We start from the raw sequence: 18,480 nt of genomic DNA, 5'->3' as shown, positions 1-18,480 counted from the left end.
TGCCTGGGCTCCTACATTGCCAGATTGATAATCTAGAAGACTCTGGTTACCTGACAGCTTCACATTCCACTACTCATTACCCACCCACATGTCCTTCACCAACCAGACCCTACGAGACGCCTGTGGAGCGATGAACACATTTCCCACATTCAGACTCTGAGTTGAAGGGAAAAAAATAGAGTGAGGTATATATTTCTGTATTTACTCAATGTTACTATTAAATACACGTCGCCCCTTACCTATTTCAAGGTACTGAATTGTTCCCTCCCAGCGTTATTGAGAGTGGCCCATTTTCTCTCGGGTCTGATCTTTTTCTGCTCAGCAGGTGATTGTTAGCCTGGTCTCCAGAAGCCTCTACTTTCTCAAGCGCGTTAACTGGAAGGCAGGTCTCACAGTTTCACTGGAAGCCCCTCCCTCTCGCTCTTTGCAGGTGGCTGTGCGGTGGGAAGAGGTCTGCGTCAGAGAGGCCCCATATGAACCGCTGCCATGGCCTGGGCCAGCTAACGAGCCTCGCCATGCTCCCACTTCCTCTTCTGCGAGGACAGCTGTGCCGTGGACACGCCCTGCCCAGAGCGGGGCCTGCCCTTTGCTCCCAGCTCCTGGCAGTTTGCCTCCAAGCCCTGGGACTGTTCTGCCCGTTTCCCTGGGGGCTGGAGGGACTGGACACTGAGGTCAGCCATGTATATGTGATTGACCCCCAATAAAACTCTGGACACCAAGGCTCAGGGGAGCGTCCCTGGGTGGCGAGAGAGAGAACAGAAGCTAATGAGTTGGTGGTCTTCAAAGTGTTGAAATTTGGCCTAACATTTTTTTAAGTAGTTAAAATATTACAAAATTTAAATTTACATAAAAGCAATAGCTTCTGAAGTCTGTGTGAAGGCCACTGGACTAGATGTTTTTTTTTGAGGAAGATTAGTCCTGAGCTAACTACTGCCAATCCTCCTCTTTTTGCTGAGGAAGACTGGCCCTGAGCTAACATCCATGCCCATCTTCCTCTACTTTATATGTGGGACGCCTGCCACAGCATGGTTTGACAAGCGGTGCCATGTCCACACCCAGCATCCGAACCAGTGAACCCCGGGCCGCCAAAGTGGAGCGTGTGAACTTAACCACTGTGCCACAGGGCTGGTTCCATTTCTATCAATTGTCTTCTGGTTCACATTTGCCTACTCAAAAATTGAGAGGTGGCCAATAAAAAGCCGCCTCTACTTTTTCCATTAGTGAAGGAAAAAATGAGCTGATAGAAAACTCGGAAGAGACTTGGCTGGTGGTTGGCAGCACAGCAGGCCCCCAACTGTGCTGAACAAGGGGCTCCTGCCCCACCCCGTCTTCCAGCCAGTGTCCCTGGTGTGGCTCCCTGACCCTCACAGTAACTTGATAATCATCAGAACCAGCTTGCCCAACACCATGGCTAAATTTAGTGTCATGATGAGCAATAAAATTCACATGTTCTTTATTTAGTCCATATAATACACCATTTTTAGAGTTTTTTAAAATTAGATAAAAGAGCATATTAAATGGCAAGTGTATGAAGTTTCTCTTCATAAACAATGTCAAAACAAAAAAGTTTTGAATTACAAAATGTTAAAAAATATGTAGGTACTTAACATTTCACTAAAGCATAAAGTTACAGATATTTTCTAAAGAAAAATAATTGTGCCACTTACCTATTTTTGCTGTTTCTATGAACTCTTTTCTTCTGTACATAGGACAGTTTGTACAAAATATGAAGTCTACACTTTTATTACTTATTACCATAAAACAAAGATACAATGTATGTACAATATTAAAAGGAAGCCATACTAAAGCCACACTAAAAAGACACTCGGAATAGTGACATTTCTGATGTACGGATACATTTTGGAAAGAGTGAAGATGCCAAACGCAGAACTTTATGAAGAGAAACAGTCACCGGTTTATTTTCAGTGTAGTACTTCTGAGATCAGTTTGCACAGAACAAACAGTGTATCTAGAGAATAATATATAAGTCGAACAATTAGCGCAGGGAAGTCTGAGTCCTAACCAGGAAAACAGGCCAAAATATTAAATAATACTCTTGTCAAAGAAAATTAGTTTCTCTTAAACTTTTTTTGTCCCTTTTTGGTGAATGTTTGTCTTCAATAAAGAGCAGAAATAAAACCTAGACAAAAAGATGTTCTCATACGCTGAGCTTTACACAATCACCCAAACACTGATATTTCGCTTTCTCCCTCGGGCAAAAGAGAGTCTTTCCAGATGCCTCTCTCACAAACACACCGGCCATCCAGAATCAAGGATATCTGAGAATCTATCAGCTAAAGACGGAAGTTCAAACAATGGTATATCAAAATACAGAAGACGCTGCTTTATACAATAAAAAGCACCCTTTTTCCCTCAAAAGGAGAAGGCATCTGAACTTTTTTTAAATTATAAATTTCATAATGGTAAAATGGGTAGCTACTTGTCAAGTTTCTCAGGAAGTGTTTCTTCTCACAAAGTGGGCTGTTCCACTCTCAGCTGGGGCAGTCAGCGAATTCGGCCCCCCCACAGACGGCTTTCCTCTAAGCACAGGAACTAAACACTGTCAGTGGATTTCAGTGATGCCACCGTGACACGGGAACGAGGCCTGCTGCTCTTCGCGACACTTCCACGGACACCTGAGACCTCGAGCGAACAACAGATCCTAAAAGAAGCCACAGTTTATCTTTTATGCATCGAGACATTTAACATGAAGCTATATAATCTTACGCCAGAGACAAAAGAAACTAGAACCACTTGTTTAGAATAGCAGTGCGTGTCTCAAGAGCTTTCAAGCAGGATAAGTCAGTCAAAATACTGGCCGCCCTGAGAGAAATAAAGAACAGACAAAGCACTAAGTTTAAAGGTTTTTCTCCTCGTGCTATTCCATCGAAAACAAAAAGCTCAATCCATGCAAGAAGTCCGTGAAACAGATAGCAGCATTTGAAGACCGATGCGAACTCAGAGACTGCCTTTTCCGCAGGAGGTGTTGACATGTGCGCATCGTCACCAGAAAGATCCATGTGAGGCCACCCTCACTGCCGCTTCCTCTGAGTGCTGAGCACCACGTGACAGCAACAGTGGCCGTCACGCATGGCCCGGCACGTACACTGTGACTTTTGTTACGTTCTGACCAAAGGCAGCTGCAGCCTGCATTAGGCCAAGAACTGACCTAATCAGAATGATCTCATTCTAACTTTCTAAAAACACGGAATTCTTAGAGGTTATAATTTTATTAGTTCAAGAGCCTTGTTAAAGGGCAAGAATGTGTGAGTAGAGGAAAAAAATTCTGCAAACAAAAAAATGATAAAATCGTTTTTAAATTCCAATTCCAGTCAAGGTAGATAGAGAAGGCTCTTTTGAAAATAAATTTCTCCTGTGAACTCGCTCCTGGAATCCTGGTACCAGACCACAGACTTGGAAATATGGCTTTAGAGACACATGAAGGAGTAGGACATGGCGCACATGTCGTTCCTCAAAGTAAAGGAACACCTTGGGAAAACCAGCGGCTGAGGGCCTTCACGTCACTGTCCCCAGTAAGCTGCGTTAGAAGAAAGCAAAGAACCATTTTGGTGAGATTTAAAAAAAACTCCCCAAACTGCTGGCGTAACAATCACATGGAAACAATTTCAAAGGTTTTAAAGTCTTAAAAAATATGCAGTACTTTTTTAAAGTGCTCCTTTGATTTGAAAAACATTGATATTATCATAGAACCACCTATTTTGAATGATCACAAATTCCGTTTGGGGAGAACATGGAGATGAGCAGGGTGCTTTCCTTAGCTCTGATTTTGGGAAACTATCCTATCTGGGGCTGTGCCGGGGTCACGAGGACGTGGGGAGGACACGGTCAGGGGCCCCGGCTCTGCGCACGGATCTGAGAAGTCACCATTGTTTGAACTCCTAATCTCGAGCTGAGGCGGAAGTACGTTATTGCCTACAGAACGGGGTCGAAGAAAGCTCTGACTGTGAGTGTAACTGATTTGTATGGCACAAAAAGTATGTATTTTCTACAGAATCCAGAACAGGAGTGGCGTCCGCAGCCTGCCGCGGTCCTCCGGGGCTAGCGCCCGTCCTGGGAGAGCAGCTCGTCGGCTCTGCAGTGGGCCTCCAAGGCGCTCTTGGTGTGGAGGTCCTGAGGCAGCTCGGACTTGCGGCGCACGAGAGGCCGGTCCTTCTTCGGTTCTTTCTGGGCCTGGAATTAAAAATGCAGTGGCGTTGGCTAGAAACTAAGCTGCCTGACCAGCGAGCTCACTTCTGTCAAACTCAAAGCACAGTGGTGAGGCCCACGGGCAGGTACGGGCAGGCCTGCCACTGCTCATCACCGCAATCAGCCAAAATGTCTCGTCTCCTAAAAATAACCCAAGGACTCATGGGAAGGGCTGTGTGTGCAGGACTGGCATTTTGGTCTTCTAACCTGTGTAGCTGTGTACAGAGTACTCAGTCCCTCTACTTTGCAAATTCACCAGTTTTAGTAAATCCCATAAATGGTAAACCCTCCTATTTCATAAAACGTCACCAAAGCTGTCTTACGGCTCTGTCCGTTACAGAAGCATTTCAGAAAGTCAACATTTCCTTTGGAGGTAAATAAAAAGAATGAATGACAAACATATTTAAACTGGATTTAAACTCAATAAGAGGTCTAAAACTTCTATCAAATTTGAGAAGAGATAAAGAGGTATTAAATGGGCCATGTATGGGAAAAATCCCCCCTAGAACTTAGAAAAATGGTATTTAATTATTACATAAAATTTCCTGAGATTAAGGTTAAGAAATAAAAGACTCCCTTCTTCATCACATTCTCTTCTTAAAGTTTAGGAAATTTTGATTTTACCTAAAAAAAAATCCCAATTAAATGAAATCTCTTTTTTGCATGAAGATTTAGAGAACTGTGTCTGTCAAGAAAGGGGGGGTGCCTCATATGGGGAGGTTACACACCAAAAGTGTCCATTTCCATGAATAATAGTTAAACAAATTATTCCGTTTTAAAGTAGGGCCATTGCATTAATATCAGCATTTTTGAAAGAAAACAGTGAGCCATGAGAATCATCTGAACACCATGTCTGCAGCAGAAGACCATCGGCTGGGAAACTGACCAGAACGAGTCTTCCTTTCTGTTGTGTCTCCATCAAAAGGAAGACAGCATTTAAGAGAACGAGTGACTTCTGTGGTGGTGAACAAACATCTACCAGAAAAAAGGTGTTTTAAGTCAATCATTTGACAACAAAAAGAACATAACCGTGACAGCTCGTCAGTTGCCAGTTATCTAACTTCAGTACGGAAGGTAAAGTACACTTTTCTTTGCTTTAATGAAAAATTCAAGAACGTGCAGAAGTCGTACATGAAAAGTTCAGATTTTTGCAGAGCTAAATATTTCTCACGGTTCTTCGCAAATTTGTCTACAAAAACAGCAGGAATATCAAGGTTTAGAAAATTTTGTGTGACATCATTTTAGGATTCTATCTGGAAGTGTTATTTGAACATGAATCTTGCTTCCCGGTAGCGGCAGGAATTGTGATTTCCCCTGGAAACGAGTGTATGGTGGCTGCAGGGGAACCGCCCACAGGAATGCGGGGCCACAAGTCCCCAGGGACCGTCAGCCCCAGTCCTTACAAGAGGGCCTTCGACCCACAAGAATCTCCGGGGGAAACTCTGCCCCGAATTTTACGTCTGTTCCACGTTGAGCTGTAAAACAAAGCAAAGGAAGCAAAACACAACCAAGACTTCTAGATACTTGAAATGTTAACCCCTGCTGAGACAGGCATTCCGAAGAGAAGGAACATTTTAATAGAAAAAAGCAACAGTCAAAAACCTGGGAGCTGGAACCAATAAATGCAAATTGAGAAAACAAACACGACCCCAGAGCTTCCGACAGGACAGAAGGCGTGACGGACACATCCGAGCTTTCCTGCATAGGCATTTTCAATTGGGGGGCAAAGCAGAGAATACTTTCACAAACCACAAGGGGAGAAAAATCAGAAAAACAGGAGGCAGGAAAGGATGAGACATCATGCAGATGGTCACCCTGAATGAGTAACACTTCGTGCAGGGGACGTGCTGGTGAACATGCTGCCACGGGTGGGATGGACGAGACACACAGAATGCGGGGACCTGAGACTCTGCTGAGGGGACACAAGCCGGAGAGAAACGGCCTCTGTTTTGCAGCTTAAGTTGTAAATGAACACCAGGGTTTGGGCACACAAAATTGTGTATGTTTCTACTACTTAATTTAGGACAGAACTAATCAAATTTTCTTAAGGGACCAGATTTGTCTTCATCATCATAAGCTGGAATGACAGGAGAAAAATGGGAAAATACTTCATGTACATCCATCACACATTGACTTGTCAATTCTTTTCCTGAATATAAAAGCCTTAAATACACTCTACATATTGAGTAACGAATACCTTCACTTCCGACCTTTTGTCTTTCTACACCTTCCTTATTTGCAAGGTTGACACTGCTTTTCTTGCGACCGACTGTTAAAAATGAGAATTGTAAACATTTTAAATGTCTCTGATGCAAATGTTATTCACATGAAACTTACTAGTTTTCTTTGAATGTTCTATGCAGGGTTATACAAGTTCCTCAAAAAGAAATCCAAGGTATGGTTCTGACAGGTAAATATATAGTTGAATTTCTCCACCAAATTCCAACCAACTGTGTCCCACTAGCATTGGGGTCTTTCCTCCCCTCTTCTGCAATATTACCATTTACGTCTCACATCTGTCCTGTCCTGAGCCAGCATTCAAATCATTTGAAAGAAATGTGGGATGATTTTGGGAAAATAAAATTAGCTGAAGATAAAATTAAAAGGGCATTGAAAATATTCCAAGTTTAATCTTTAGCTCTATCTTTTTATGTTAATTTGGTCTCCAAATCACGCACATAAATTTTTCCTGCATCGTGGCATCTTCTCTTTGCTTTAACAACACTGTTTTTGAGAATTTCAGGAATGTGACTGCAAACATTTTCAAATTAAGAGTCTATCATATTAAATATTATACCTAAGAGACTGAACTATAAATACCTTCATTTAGATAGGCTGACATTTGAGGGGGAAAAACTCAATTGATCCATAGAAGTCGATGAGAAGTCTTGAAAGTGGGTGGTGTTAGTCTTCTAATTTTATTCTTTTTTGGAGTTGTTTTGCCTATTCTAGATCCTTTGCATTTCTATATGAATTTTAGAATCAGCTTGTCATTAAAAAAAAAAAAAAGCCTGCTGGGATTCTGATTGAGAGTAGGTTAATTTGGGCAGAACTGATGTCTTAATGGCATTGAGTCTCCTGACCCAGGAATGTGACTGTAGAAATCTAAAGGTAAGGGTAAGAAATCTAATTGTAAGGATGTCAATTACACAGAAAACTCAGTTGCATAATCTAATTTCAAGAGTCATGAAAGCAAACTTGCAAGCAAACATGCTAAGAGCTCTCTGGGAAAAGCCCTGTTGACACATTCATTGTTTAGAATAAACGAGCGGGTAACGAGAGACTGGCTCCTCCCACTGTGTGTATGTAGGTGGTCTCCCAAGGGCCAGCGGATAGATGAACCAGTGGGAGGTTTTCTTGGCACCGGTTATCACATGAATACAAGAACCGACCTTCAAAGGCAGTTTACTCAAGATGAGAATGCTATTTTGCTGTTGGCATTCTTGATCAAGTTCTGATCTCCCACAGAATAGGCCCTAAATCATAAATATGTCCATAAATTATGTAATTATGTAACATGTTCATTACATTTTGGGCAGAGGATATTCTTTTCCTAGCTTTAATTATCAAGTCAAAGGATGTACCAAAAAGAAAAATCCTCCAACCCTAAAATATTTAATGTGTAAGAACTGGCCTGTAAACCACCAATTTCCTTTTCGACTTTGTACTGCCTAAGTCACCTAAAAATGCTCACGTGGTTACAAATTCCCTGGCTGGCTAACTGGGAGGAGGGCCACTGGTTCTGATCTCTGACCGCCTGCAGGTGACAAGGCTAGTTCTCGTGTCTTTAGCACACTTTAATCAAGATGGTAATCAAAAATGTGACTTCAAATTCCAAGTTAAAAATAAAATCAGGGGCCGGCCTGGTGGCGCAGCGATTAAGTTCGCACGTTCCACTTCGGCGCCCCAGGGTTCGCTGGTTTGGATCCCGGGTGCGGACATGGCACCACTTGGCAAGTCATGCTGTGACAGGCACCCCACATATAAAGTAGAGGAAGATGGGCACGGATGTTAGCTCAGAGCTAAACTTCCTCAAAAAAAAAAAAAGAATAAAATCAAGAAGTAGAAAAATTAATACCCCACAGAGAAAAATATAAGGATTTGCATGTTTTTAATTCAATCCATTCATTGCTAAGAATATTAATTGTGAGGAAATTATGGAATCCAACTGGATTAAGTAAAAAATGAGTTACTGATGTTTCCCAGGGGTATACTGAGTTTTTCTACTGTATTTTTAGTATTTTCAAGTTTTGATGAGCTGACAGAAGCATGCATTCTCCTGCTTATCTTAGCCTACAGCTGGCAACCAGCCAGGCAGGATAAGGCGGCGTGGACACGGTCAGCACAGGTGCTGTTCCTCAGCAGCATTATGAGAAAGGAGTCGAGACCAGTGCTCTCCGACTGAAAAACACCAGCCACGTATATAATTCCAAGTTTTCTAGTAGCCACGTTAAAAAGGCAAAAAGCAACAGATGAAATTAGTTTTCATATTTTTTATTTAACCCAATATGTCCAAAATAATATCATTTCAACACATAATCAATAATAAAAAATTATAAGTGAGATGTTTTTATGTCCTTTTCTTCATATTAAGCCTGGGAATTCCTGTGTTTTTGACTGACAGCACAGCTCCGTGCTGATGGTCACGTGTCGCATACTAAGCGCCACGCTGGGCTGTGGCTGCCCTGTGGGCCAGAGCAGCCCAGACAGTCCAGAGCGTGTGCTCCTGGTAACGCCTGACCCTGTCTCATCAGGTGGGGAACACAAGTTACTTGAATTAAAAACAAATAGACTGGAAAAAACCCAAACCCTCTCTGTTTAGCTGAGCTCTGTCTGCATACAGTATACAGTATAATTTCCGCCACTCTAACTTTTTACATTGCAGGGTTTTAGCACCGGATGTCTTTAGGAATTCTTACACTGGCCAAAGGGGAGTAAAGTTTCAAAGCCAGAAAGGCCTGTGTCCCCAAATTCAGTTAAGACTACGTTAGTTTACACGAATTGAAAACAGGGAGGCAAGCTCAGAGAAACAGCATCAGAAGGCTCCTCACACAGGCAGGACCCTCGTCTGAAGCCTGAGCTGTAGGAGTCCCACCTCAGCCCAGGAGGCTGTCTTTGGGTCAGCGGTGAGCTAAGGATGTGTCTCCACCACAGTGGAGATGAACCCACTTGAGCGCGCATGTGACATGGGGTCCCCCCAGAGCCCTGGCCCTGCGGCAGGCCGCTGGAGGCAGCGCGGTGCTGCTGTCGGGGAGAAAACAAGGACTCCACTCTTGTGTCCCGAGCCCAGGGGGCTGGTACCTGCTGTGGACACTAACTGGGGACGCCCCTGGGCCAGAAGAAGTCGGAGGGACGCAGAGGGGAGAGAGTGGTAAGACATCACTGCGAAGCTTTTGATTTTCTGATTAACATTTAAAGAAGAGTTAAGAATTGGGATTATTACTGTTAAGATAAACAAACAAATTTCAGGCACATACTTTATCCTTAAAAATTGTTTCTACTAGTTTGATCAGAAAGATGTATAGATACAATGTTTCCTGTAAGATTGCCAAAATTCAGTTTTTAACTTTAGCTTACACAGAAGGCACTGGCGGACATCACGGTGCCCGCTGACAGGACACGCATTTCTCAAGCACACCTGCGGGGAGCGCACCCAGCTGGGCCCTGCGCACTTTTACCTGGCGAGCCTCTTCGTTCACTGTCTTTCTCAGCATCTGCACATCTTCAAATAAAGGCCCATCTGTCTCCATTGCAACCGGGATGCTCACGCTGCTCGCTTGACTATACACTGTGTACTGCAATGCAAAGCGCGGAGTCACTCTTAGCGCTCAGGTCTGAGCTCCTGGCCGGGGCACGTCTTCCCACGACGCCCTCCCCCAGGGCCCTCTCCTGATGAGGCCCATTTGCTGGGTGCTAAACTGGTCCACGCCTGCAGCTGTGGCCCCTGCAGCCTTCTGAAACCGGAACTCAATTTATCCTCCTACAATCTGGGTCGTGCCTGGGTGGGGAGAGCAGAGCAGGCCATTCCTCACTCTCCTCAACCCCTCGGGGCCTGACAGATGGCCAGGTGACACACCTGTAGCCTTTGGTGTTGTGACTCCATATGAGCAACGCGATAGGCACACCTGGATTTGGTCACTGGAACTGTCACGCTGAAACCGCCAGCGCTAACCTCCCCATCTCTGCACGCAACTGCTCACCCACGGCTCTTCCCTGTCCACTCACATTTCCTCGCTGTGGCAACTCCTGCATCTCAGTTTCTTACAACTTTCCTGACTTGCTTAAACCCCATTATTGGTCACACCCTCAGCCTCTGTTCTCCACCCAAACTACACAGCCTGGATTAGCCCAACAGCTCACATCTTCCACTCTGCAACCTCGTGGCTCGCACTGCTGGGAAGGACTGGTGCACCAGCTAGTCCAGGATCTGCTGTGCAAGCCGGGTCCCCCGGCTCCCCACATGTCTCTCATTGGCTCCCTCTCTTGTTCCCCACAGGGCGGCCCCGGAACCCTACTCTCCCTGGGCTCTGGGGCAAGTCAGGCTCTGGTATGAGCTGCAGTCGCGTCTCCAGTCACAAGCCTCTCCCTTTGTGTGTCTGTGAGTGTGACATGGGGACAGGACCACCTCAGAGGGTGTTGTGATGGTTAAATGAGCTGAAGTGCGGGAAACAGCCTGACTGTTCCGAGTGTCTGGTGTCCACTTTCTCTGTGAGGTGGGGACGAGGACGGAAGAAACACACGTGTGTCTGCTGTGAGCCGGTGCTGATCCAAGTACTTCATTTGTCTTGCGACAAACCTGTAAAGTGTGAGCTATGGTCCCCTTCAGGGGAGGGGAACTGAGTGAGGAGGGTTGGGTCCCTGCCTGAGGCCGCAGGGCCAGGGTGCGGAGCCGGGCCTAACCCTGCAGTCCTGCCTTGCACCCCCCACTCCCTGGCGACAGCCTACGCGCACCCACTTGCGTCCTCCTCCTGCCTCAGCGGGAGGCTCTCCTGTCCCCACAGACCCTGTGCCCGGCCCAGCCAGGTGAGCTTCAGGGTAGAGCGGCCCACCCTGAGCGTCCCCTCAGCTCAGCCCTGCCTGTGCTTGGCCCTCTCCTCTCGGCCGGGACCTCCTGGCTGCTAAGCTGGTTTTTGGTCTTTGTCCTCCTGGACCACTTGGTGGCGTGGCGGATTGAACACCATCACCCCGGAAACTGTGCCCTCCCTGGCCTCAGCGCACCAGCTCTCCTGCTTCCTCTCCCCTCTGCCCATCCCTCGGACGGACGACAGTCTGGGTCCTCCCTCACACTTCCTGTGGTGTCCCACGCCCTCGACAGCTCCCTGTTCGCCGCGGCTTCCATCACACCTCGTCTGCCTCTGTCCTCAGCTCTGCGCCATCCACGCCCCTCTGACACTGTCCTTGCAAATGGGCTGCTCACTCGCTGGGGCCGCGTCCTCGGCTCCATCTCCTCCTTTCAACCTCAATGGGCACAAAGGCCCCCTCAGTGCCCTCTGTCCGCCATTCCCACCAACCCCCGAGTGCCACCATCCGCATATTTCCACAAGAGCCCTGAGTGCCCGGCCCCTTCCAGTGCGCCCGCCACGCTGCTGCCAGAAAGAGCTTGTAAACCCAAGTCCGTCTAGGCTGCTCCGCTCTCTATGACTCTCGGACACCACACATTTTTTGGGATAAAATCCCCGATTCTCCTGCCCCCTTTTCAGCTTCGTCCCTGAAACAGACCATACCCAGCCCCTCCTCCAGAGCGGATATTCCACCCGTGCTGAAGGCGGGGTGTCCCCACTCTTCTCTCTCCGCCTAAGCCCCTTTCCCCGAACTCAGACTGGTGAATGTCCCCTCAGTCGAGACTCCAAGAGGTGGCCCCACTGCCAAGGGCCCACACTCTTACTGGGCTGAGGTCCTCCGTGGCCTCCGATTGCGCCATCCCAGACCCGCAGCGTCTCTCTTCAAAGGCACGGACCAAGCCTCTTGCCAGCCTCTCTCGCATCTCACTCAAGTGTGTGTTACGATCTGACCATCTGAACTGAATTCTTTGCTTCCATCTGGCTCCCCTCACAGATCAGAACTGGGGACTGTGTCTTGTTCTCATCTTTGTATCTCAGCAAAGTTCCATGACTCGGGACACACAGCTGGCACCCATCTGCTGAGTGACGTGTCCGCCTGCTCAGTGCAGGGAGATGGGGACATGGCACAGCACCTCATCCTCCAGGGGTTCATGGCCAGGAGGGACAGACAGAAGCACAGACAACTGCAACACGCATGAGTGGTGCAGGGTTGTTTCTTAACCAACATTCCAGCTTGTGGCCACCCCAAGGGGACAAAGGAGTGCTTTCCACAGAAGCCACCAACTGCTCGTGCTTAGAGCAGTGCAGGCTCTGGCTCCTCGCTGGGGCTCCAGGCAGAGAAGACTGTCAAGAAGGATGCCAGACAATGTTCACAGCAAACCTCCGCCACGAGGCAGGCAGCGCAGGAGAGGACTCTCATGAGAACAAAAACCTTCGTTGAGGCTAAAGTTCATAACAGGGTGGAGGAAGGAACATTTCCCCCACAGAAGCTCGTCTCTCAAGCCAAGGCAGACAGCCAGACCCCGGGTCCAGGGCCTCCTCACAGCCAGACCCCGGGCCTCCTGACTGCCAGGCCCTGGGTCCCGGGCCTCCTGACTGCCAGGCCCCAGACTCTGGGCCTCCCTGGGCACTGGTTGGCTCACTGCAGAAGGACAGAAACACTGAGCCAGAGCTACAGTTAATGTGCACAGAAGTGCTTGTCTTCATTTCACATGATTTCCATGAAAGTCAGGAGAAGTTAAGTAGTAAAATATCATATGGACTCTTTTGGTGGATTAGGAAAAACACATTTATGTTAGCAATCTTCAATATGTCTGATTAGAAAAAATTAAATCATATACAACATTAAAAAAATCCCAATGAAGCAGCCACAACTGCTAAATCAAACAAGACTGACAATTCTAAAGGCACTGGCCTTCCCAAACCCCAACAGGCCTAAACGGGGCCGGCTGTCAGGTCCTCGCGTAGATGGAATCCTTGGGTTGTGAGACAACAAGGGTGAGCATTGGGAAGCCTTCCAGGCACGTGGCCGGGAACAAGTCCACCCTAAAAAGGGAAGCTACTAAATCAGTTCTCAGAAAGGCATTTGAGATGGAGAACAAAGCATCCAAAGCCCAACTGTTTTTGTCAGAGAAATAAGAAACAAACTGTATTATCCACAAGATTATTCACTTTTTGTCGTTGTTATAAATGGCGAGCAGTGATTAGAACTTAGATTTTCTCTCAAGAGAACGAAAAGCAAGTGCTGAGGCGCTGCGTCCCAGCTCCGAGACACGAGCCCGGGAGGATTTTTCCATCTCAGAGACGCTGAGCCACGGGCTGAGCATGCGGGCGGCACTGCTGTCACAGATGGTTCCAACACAGACACGAGGAGCCAGGACAGCTCGGCTCGAGCGTCAGAGGTCCCCACAGCACGACGCGGCGAGCGCAGGCAAACCCACACCGCTCGTGCTGTTCCCGAGACACTCCTAAAGACAGCAGCCACGGGAACGTGAGGAGATGGAATGCAGGACAACTCAGGAAAAGCTCAGAGAAAGGGAAATGAGAACACACATTTCAGCAAAGCACAGCAGGGAAGCCAGGCCACATTTGTTAATACAACCAACCAGCTCGTCTCCATTTAAGCTTTATGAAACTTTGTGAGGTTATTTCTATATTCGAGGCAAAATAAATAAAATCAGACCCTCGGAGTTGTATGTATTTTATGTATTTCTCAAGGGTGTTAATTTTGGGTGTGTGTGATGGGTGCTTGATAATCCTACCTGGGACCCATCAGCCCGCCCTTCGCACAGGCTGGCAGAGCAGAGCGGGGCCACCCGACACCTGCCCCAGATGGAGGGTTTTACCGCGCTTTACAACAAACGTCAGGACCGTAACCTCACTTTCAAAATCAATTCTACTCGTTAAAGTAGATACTCCTAGCTTCTCTACCTAAATGAAGCACTATACAGTTCCACAGTAATCTTAAAATAGTGTTTCTTTGTAAGAAATGCATAAATATTGGTAGAAAAGAGCTGGTTACTTGTTTTAGGTGGAATCCAGGCCATATACTTAAGACTATCATTCAATTTTCCTATGGTTTAAGTCTCCTGACTGTAGTTTTATCAAAGGGAATACAAATCAATATGTTGTTATATAGGTAAAATGTATACTTTTAACTTTGTATTCATGTATCACGTTTTTATTAAATGTCAGAGATTAAAAAGCCTACCTATGCATGCCTCTCACCAAAGGAAAAAGATCGCTTATAATCTAGTTCACCTTCTGGAAACTCTTAGGAGGTTAGGGGCAGCTGAGCAGCTCTCCTCACGAAGTAAAATCTTTTCTGGGGATCTGGGGAAAGCCTGGGAACTTTCAGTGTGGCCAAGCCTCGCACATGTGATTTTCAGCCAGTGGCACCGTAGATCAGACAGGCACACACAGAATCAGAAGGAAGGTCTGCAATGACAGGGCTCCAATCCTTTGGACCAGTGGACAGAACACCAAAAGAGCACAACGCAAGGTCCCAGAGCCTGGCCGCCCTGGAGTCAACCCCGGGCTAACACTGTGGAGGTCACTGCTCCCACGCGGCAGCTCCAGAAGACACGCCACCAGCGCCCACTGCCAGGGCACTCGGGAACCTCCCAGCCTCGGCGCGAGAAGGGTTAGTTGCTAACGTGGCAGAGGTCAATTCTGAACGATTAAAGGCTAAGCCTATAGAAACCTAACTTTAGGAAAGAGAATATCAACTTCACACTTAATCTATTTCAAATCTCATTTGTTTTCTTTTAGAATTAATTTGATATTGGAAAGAAAGGGAAATATCGTTTGAGCTACAGCATCTATGACATTTGCGAGAGAAAACAAAGTCCAGTCTTGGCCCGAAACAGAGGTTGCATCCTGGCTTTCTTTTTACCACAGTATATTCACATAAGATTCACATCTTATTTAAAAAGCAGAGGAAAAAAAATGTCAATTCTGTGGTAAAAACTTCATGGGGCAAAATAAGTACTTGTACAAAAGTTGAGAAGTATTTTTATTGCAGACATTTTCATATACAATGTTAGTAAATCAACTTCCTTCCCCTCCCATGATGCAGCCACATTCCTATCTTATAAAGACATTCACGTAAAACCCTACATGTTTTCATGTTACTCTCTTTTTTAGTACCTGGGGGTTTGCTTTGGCTAGATTTTCTATTTTAACCCACGCTTCTTCTCGTTCTTTCATTTTTAGCTTCTCTCTGAAAAACAGTAAAATGTCATTGGTGTTACAGAGATGAATCAAATTCAAGAAAACATTAAGGGGATACTGACGTGGTTGCAACACAATCGCCTATTTTTCCTCTGTCGCTTTCTGGTCTTACTCCACATACTTCACAGTGGGGATCACAACGAACGTAACATGAGAAATAAAATGAAAAAAGCAACCAAGACTTGGAGTAAAAGATTAAAAAAAAAATGCTACAGTTTTAACATGCCTAAGAATTCCAGTTCTTAAAAACACTTATCCAAGTACATCTTATTTCTCCATCTTTATCCTGCTTTGTTGCTTCTGTACCAGCTTCCAGAGATGAATGAGAAGCTTACAGATCCATGAAAAGCCAGACTACACCACAGCTTAAAAGAACCAAGGTGAGAAGAGCTCATGTCCCAACACTAACACTAAAAAGGAACAGTCTTGGGGCCAGCCCCACGGCCGAGTGGTTAAAATTCGTGTTCTGCTTTGGGGGCCCAGGTTTGGGCGTTCGGATCCCAGGTGTGGACCTACTTCATTCATTAGCCACACTGTGGAGGCATCCCACATACAAAAAATAGAGGACTGGCATGGACGTTAGCTCAGGGCGAATCTTCTTCACCAAAAACAACAAGAACAACAACAAAAAGTGTCTTCGAGCCAGGAGACCTGGATTCTTGTGGGATTCCACAGCTAATGAGTTGCATGACCTTCAATAAATCACTTAATTTGGAGCCAACTTTTTTTTTCAAATCTAAAAAACGTGCTGCATGATCTTTAAGGTCCCTTTCAGAAAGCCTTGATGTTCTCTGAAAGACAGTTTGCCATCATGAAAGCCCCAGTGTTCCTATACTTCATAGGTGAACAGTAGGTCAGCTGGGGAAAGCACGGACCAACAGATTGAAGGTTTAGTTTCAAGAAAGCTTTGCCATATCCCCTCCGCCCCTTCCCTGCCTTCTCTCTCAGCGTCCCTCACACACTACGTCTCACTCATGTGTACTTCGCTGCCCTTCTCTTTCCACACTACGCAGAATACAAACCCCGGGAGGGCAAGGACTCTTGGTTTATTCACTGCCGTGCTGCCAGAACCTAAAACAGGTCTGGCCTATAGGCAGACACCCACATTTGTCTAAAGAATGACAGCTGGTTTTATAGATATCCTGTAATCTGAATCACACCCATCCAAAGTTTACCTACCTTAGCCAGCTTCAAGTGACAGGCAAAGAACAAAATCTGCCCACAGTCCACACTGGACTCTGAAGACGTGATTTTGAGAACTAATTGATCAGGTTATTACTAGCACAGCCTAGGGACAGAGGGCCTTGTCACAGCCTGTTCCTGCACAGCTGCAGGCTCTCAAGTCCTCCAAGCACGAGAGCAGGGCCCTGATTCTGTGAGGGACACAGGGGCTGGACCCAGAGAAAGCCACGTTTATGGAGATCGTCCAATTACAACATAAAGCCATGCTGAGATGGAGATTCTTGTGCTCTCATACAAACCTGACAGGATATAATTCAAATTCCTGCCTTATAAACCTGAAAAATTACTACACATTACAGCCTTTAAGCATCCCCTGACAAAAGCAAAACTTCTGGAAGTGAACTTCTTGACTACACGTGCTTTTTGCGGAGGTGATTAAACTAGAAGTGTACTAGTGAACAGCTGTGAACACGTGTTCTCTAAGAATAAGCTACCATAACACAGTCCTGCTTTCCAAGGATGAAGGGACTGATTTTGCTTTAAAGTAAAGAGTAACTTTCAGGACAAACCAATGGGAGAGGTTTATTTAGGATCAAGGAAAAAAATCCTTGAAAGAGTAACTTTTGAAAGGAGCAACTTACTTCAGTTTCTCTGCTTTAAACTGTTGGGTGCAGTCATCAAAGAGCTTCTGGTTCATCTCCATGAAGAGCTTCAGTGCGTTGTATATCAAGCCATGTATTGTCCTATAAATAAGCGTCGTGTTCAAACTCAGAATACTCGATCTTTTTTATCGTTTCCCTCCCGTCCTCGGCCTCAGTCTCTCTCTTCTCCAAACTTACCAGGCTATTTCAACAGTCCCACATTTCACAAGTCTCCTAAGCTTTCAAATGAAAAGCCTGTTTCTTTTGATTCATTTGTTTGTTTCCCGAGAGCAGCCGCACAGCCTGCAGATCCTCCTTCAAAGCTCTCACCTAAGTGCCAGGCCCTTCGGCTTACTGTCCCGGCTGACAGCAGCCAAAGCCACCCTACTTGGAAACTGAACAAAAAATGTTGAAACTTGAACAAATATAATCAAGACAAACTTCACTACATAGAGGAGAATAATGGAAACATTTTATTTCCTATAAACGTCAGTTTCCTTTCAATCTTATTCATTGAGGACAGGAAAACTAATTTTAATAATGCCAAAGTAGCCCTTTGGACAGTAGGAAATAAAATTACCATAGAACAGCTTAACCAAACTTAGCTCCCAGGCTCTGACAAACACGAGGGGGGACGCCCAGCAGCTCTGCATCCCAACGGGGCATTGAGACGACTCCAGTCCCAGCTGCCATCTGATGGCAGCCACGTAAGGGACCCCCAGTGAGAAGGGCAGAAAACTGCCCAGCACAGCCTGCTCAGCCCACAGAACCGTGAGCAATCACAAAAATCTGAGCTCTCAAATCATGCTACTTTTTAATTCACTTCATATTAACAACCAAACCACATTTAAAAAACACTTAGAAGAACACTTCTTCCTCTGTAGTGGGCAGGAACTCGGAGTCAGTCAGTAACCACTGCCGACTTTCACATCACACTCAACTCACACAGGAACGATGGCTGAACCCCGGGGCCTGTGCTACCACCTGCTGAACTTAATAAAAAAATGAACGTCACCAAGAAAAGGGTGTTGCAAGGTGACATACTAACAATGGTGCCTCGGCTACTGTACGACGACACGGCTGCCGCTCTTCCTTCTGCCGCCATCAGCACCAGTGCCAGAGCCCTGGTCACGGGACTGAGGGCGAAGCTTTCCCGA

The 18,480-nt window shown here is 46.1% G+C and overlaps 1 protein-coding gene across 10 annotated transcripts in view; it reads right to left on the bottom strand.

Annotated features, from left to right (window-relative positions):
- Positions 1-1,429: 1,429 nt before the first annotated feature.
- The window catches only part of PPP2R5C (protein phosphatase 2 regulatory subunit B'gamma), a 140,483-nt gene continuing 123,432 nt past the window's right edge, over positions 1,430-18,480 (bottom strand). For 6 of the 10 annotated variants that reach the window (XM_044774334.2, XM_014854549.3, XM_070514334.1 and 3 more), the window contains 4 exons: positions 17,324-17,425; positions 15,417-15,489; positions 9,885-10,001; positions 1,430-4,191 (listed from right to left, as the gene is read on the bottom strand). In XM_044774334.2, the coding sequence (XP_044630269.1) occupies positions 4,060-4,191; positions 9,885-10,001; positions 15,417-15,489; positions 17,324-17,425 (424 nt within the window). In that variant the 3' untranslated portion in view covers positions 1,430-4,059. The remainder of the gene's footprint in view (positions 4,192-9,884; positions 10,002-15,416; positions 15,490-17,323; positions 17,426-18,480) is intronic. The other 4 variants (XM_070514336.1, XM_014854548.3, XM_070514335.1 and 1 more) reach the window with 2 other exon arrangements.

The sequence above is a fragment of the Equus asinus genome, chromosome 7 (assembly GCF_041296235.1).
Source record: "Equus asinus isolate D_3611 breed Donkey chromosome 7, EquAss-T2T_v2, whole genome shotgun sequence".
Taxonomy (NCBI): Eukaryota; Metazoa; Chordata; class Mammalia; order Perissodactyla; family Equidae; genus Equus; species Equus asinus.
The sequence above is the reverse complement of the archived record's forward strand: the minus strand, read 5'-3'. Positions and strand labels throughout refer to the sequence as shown.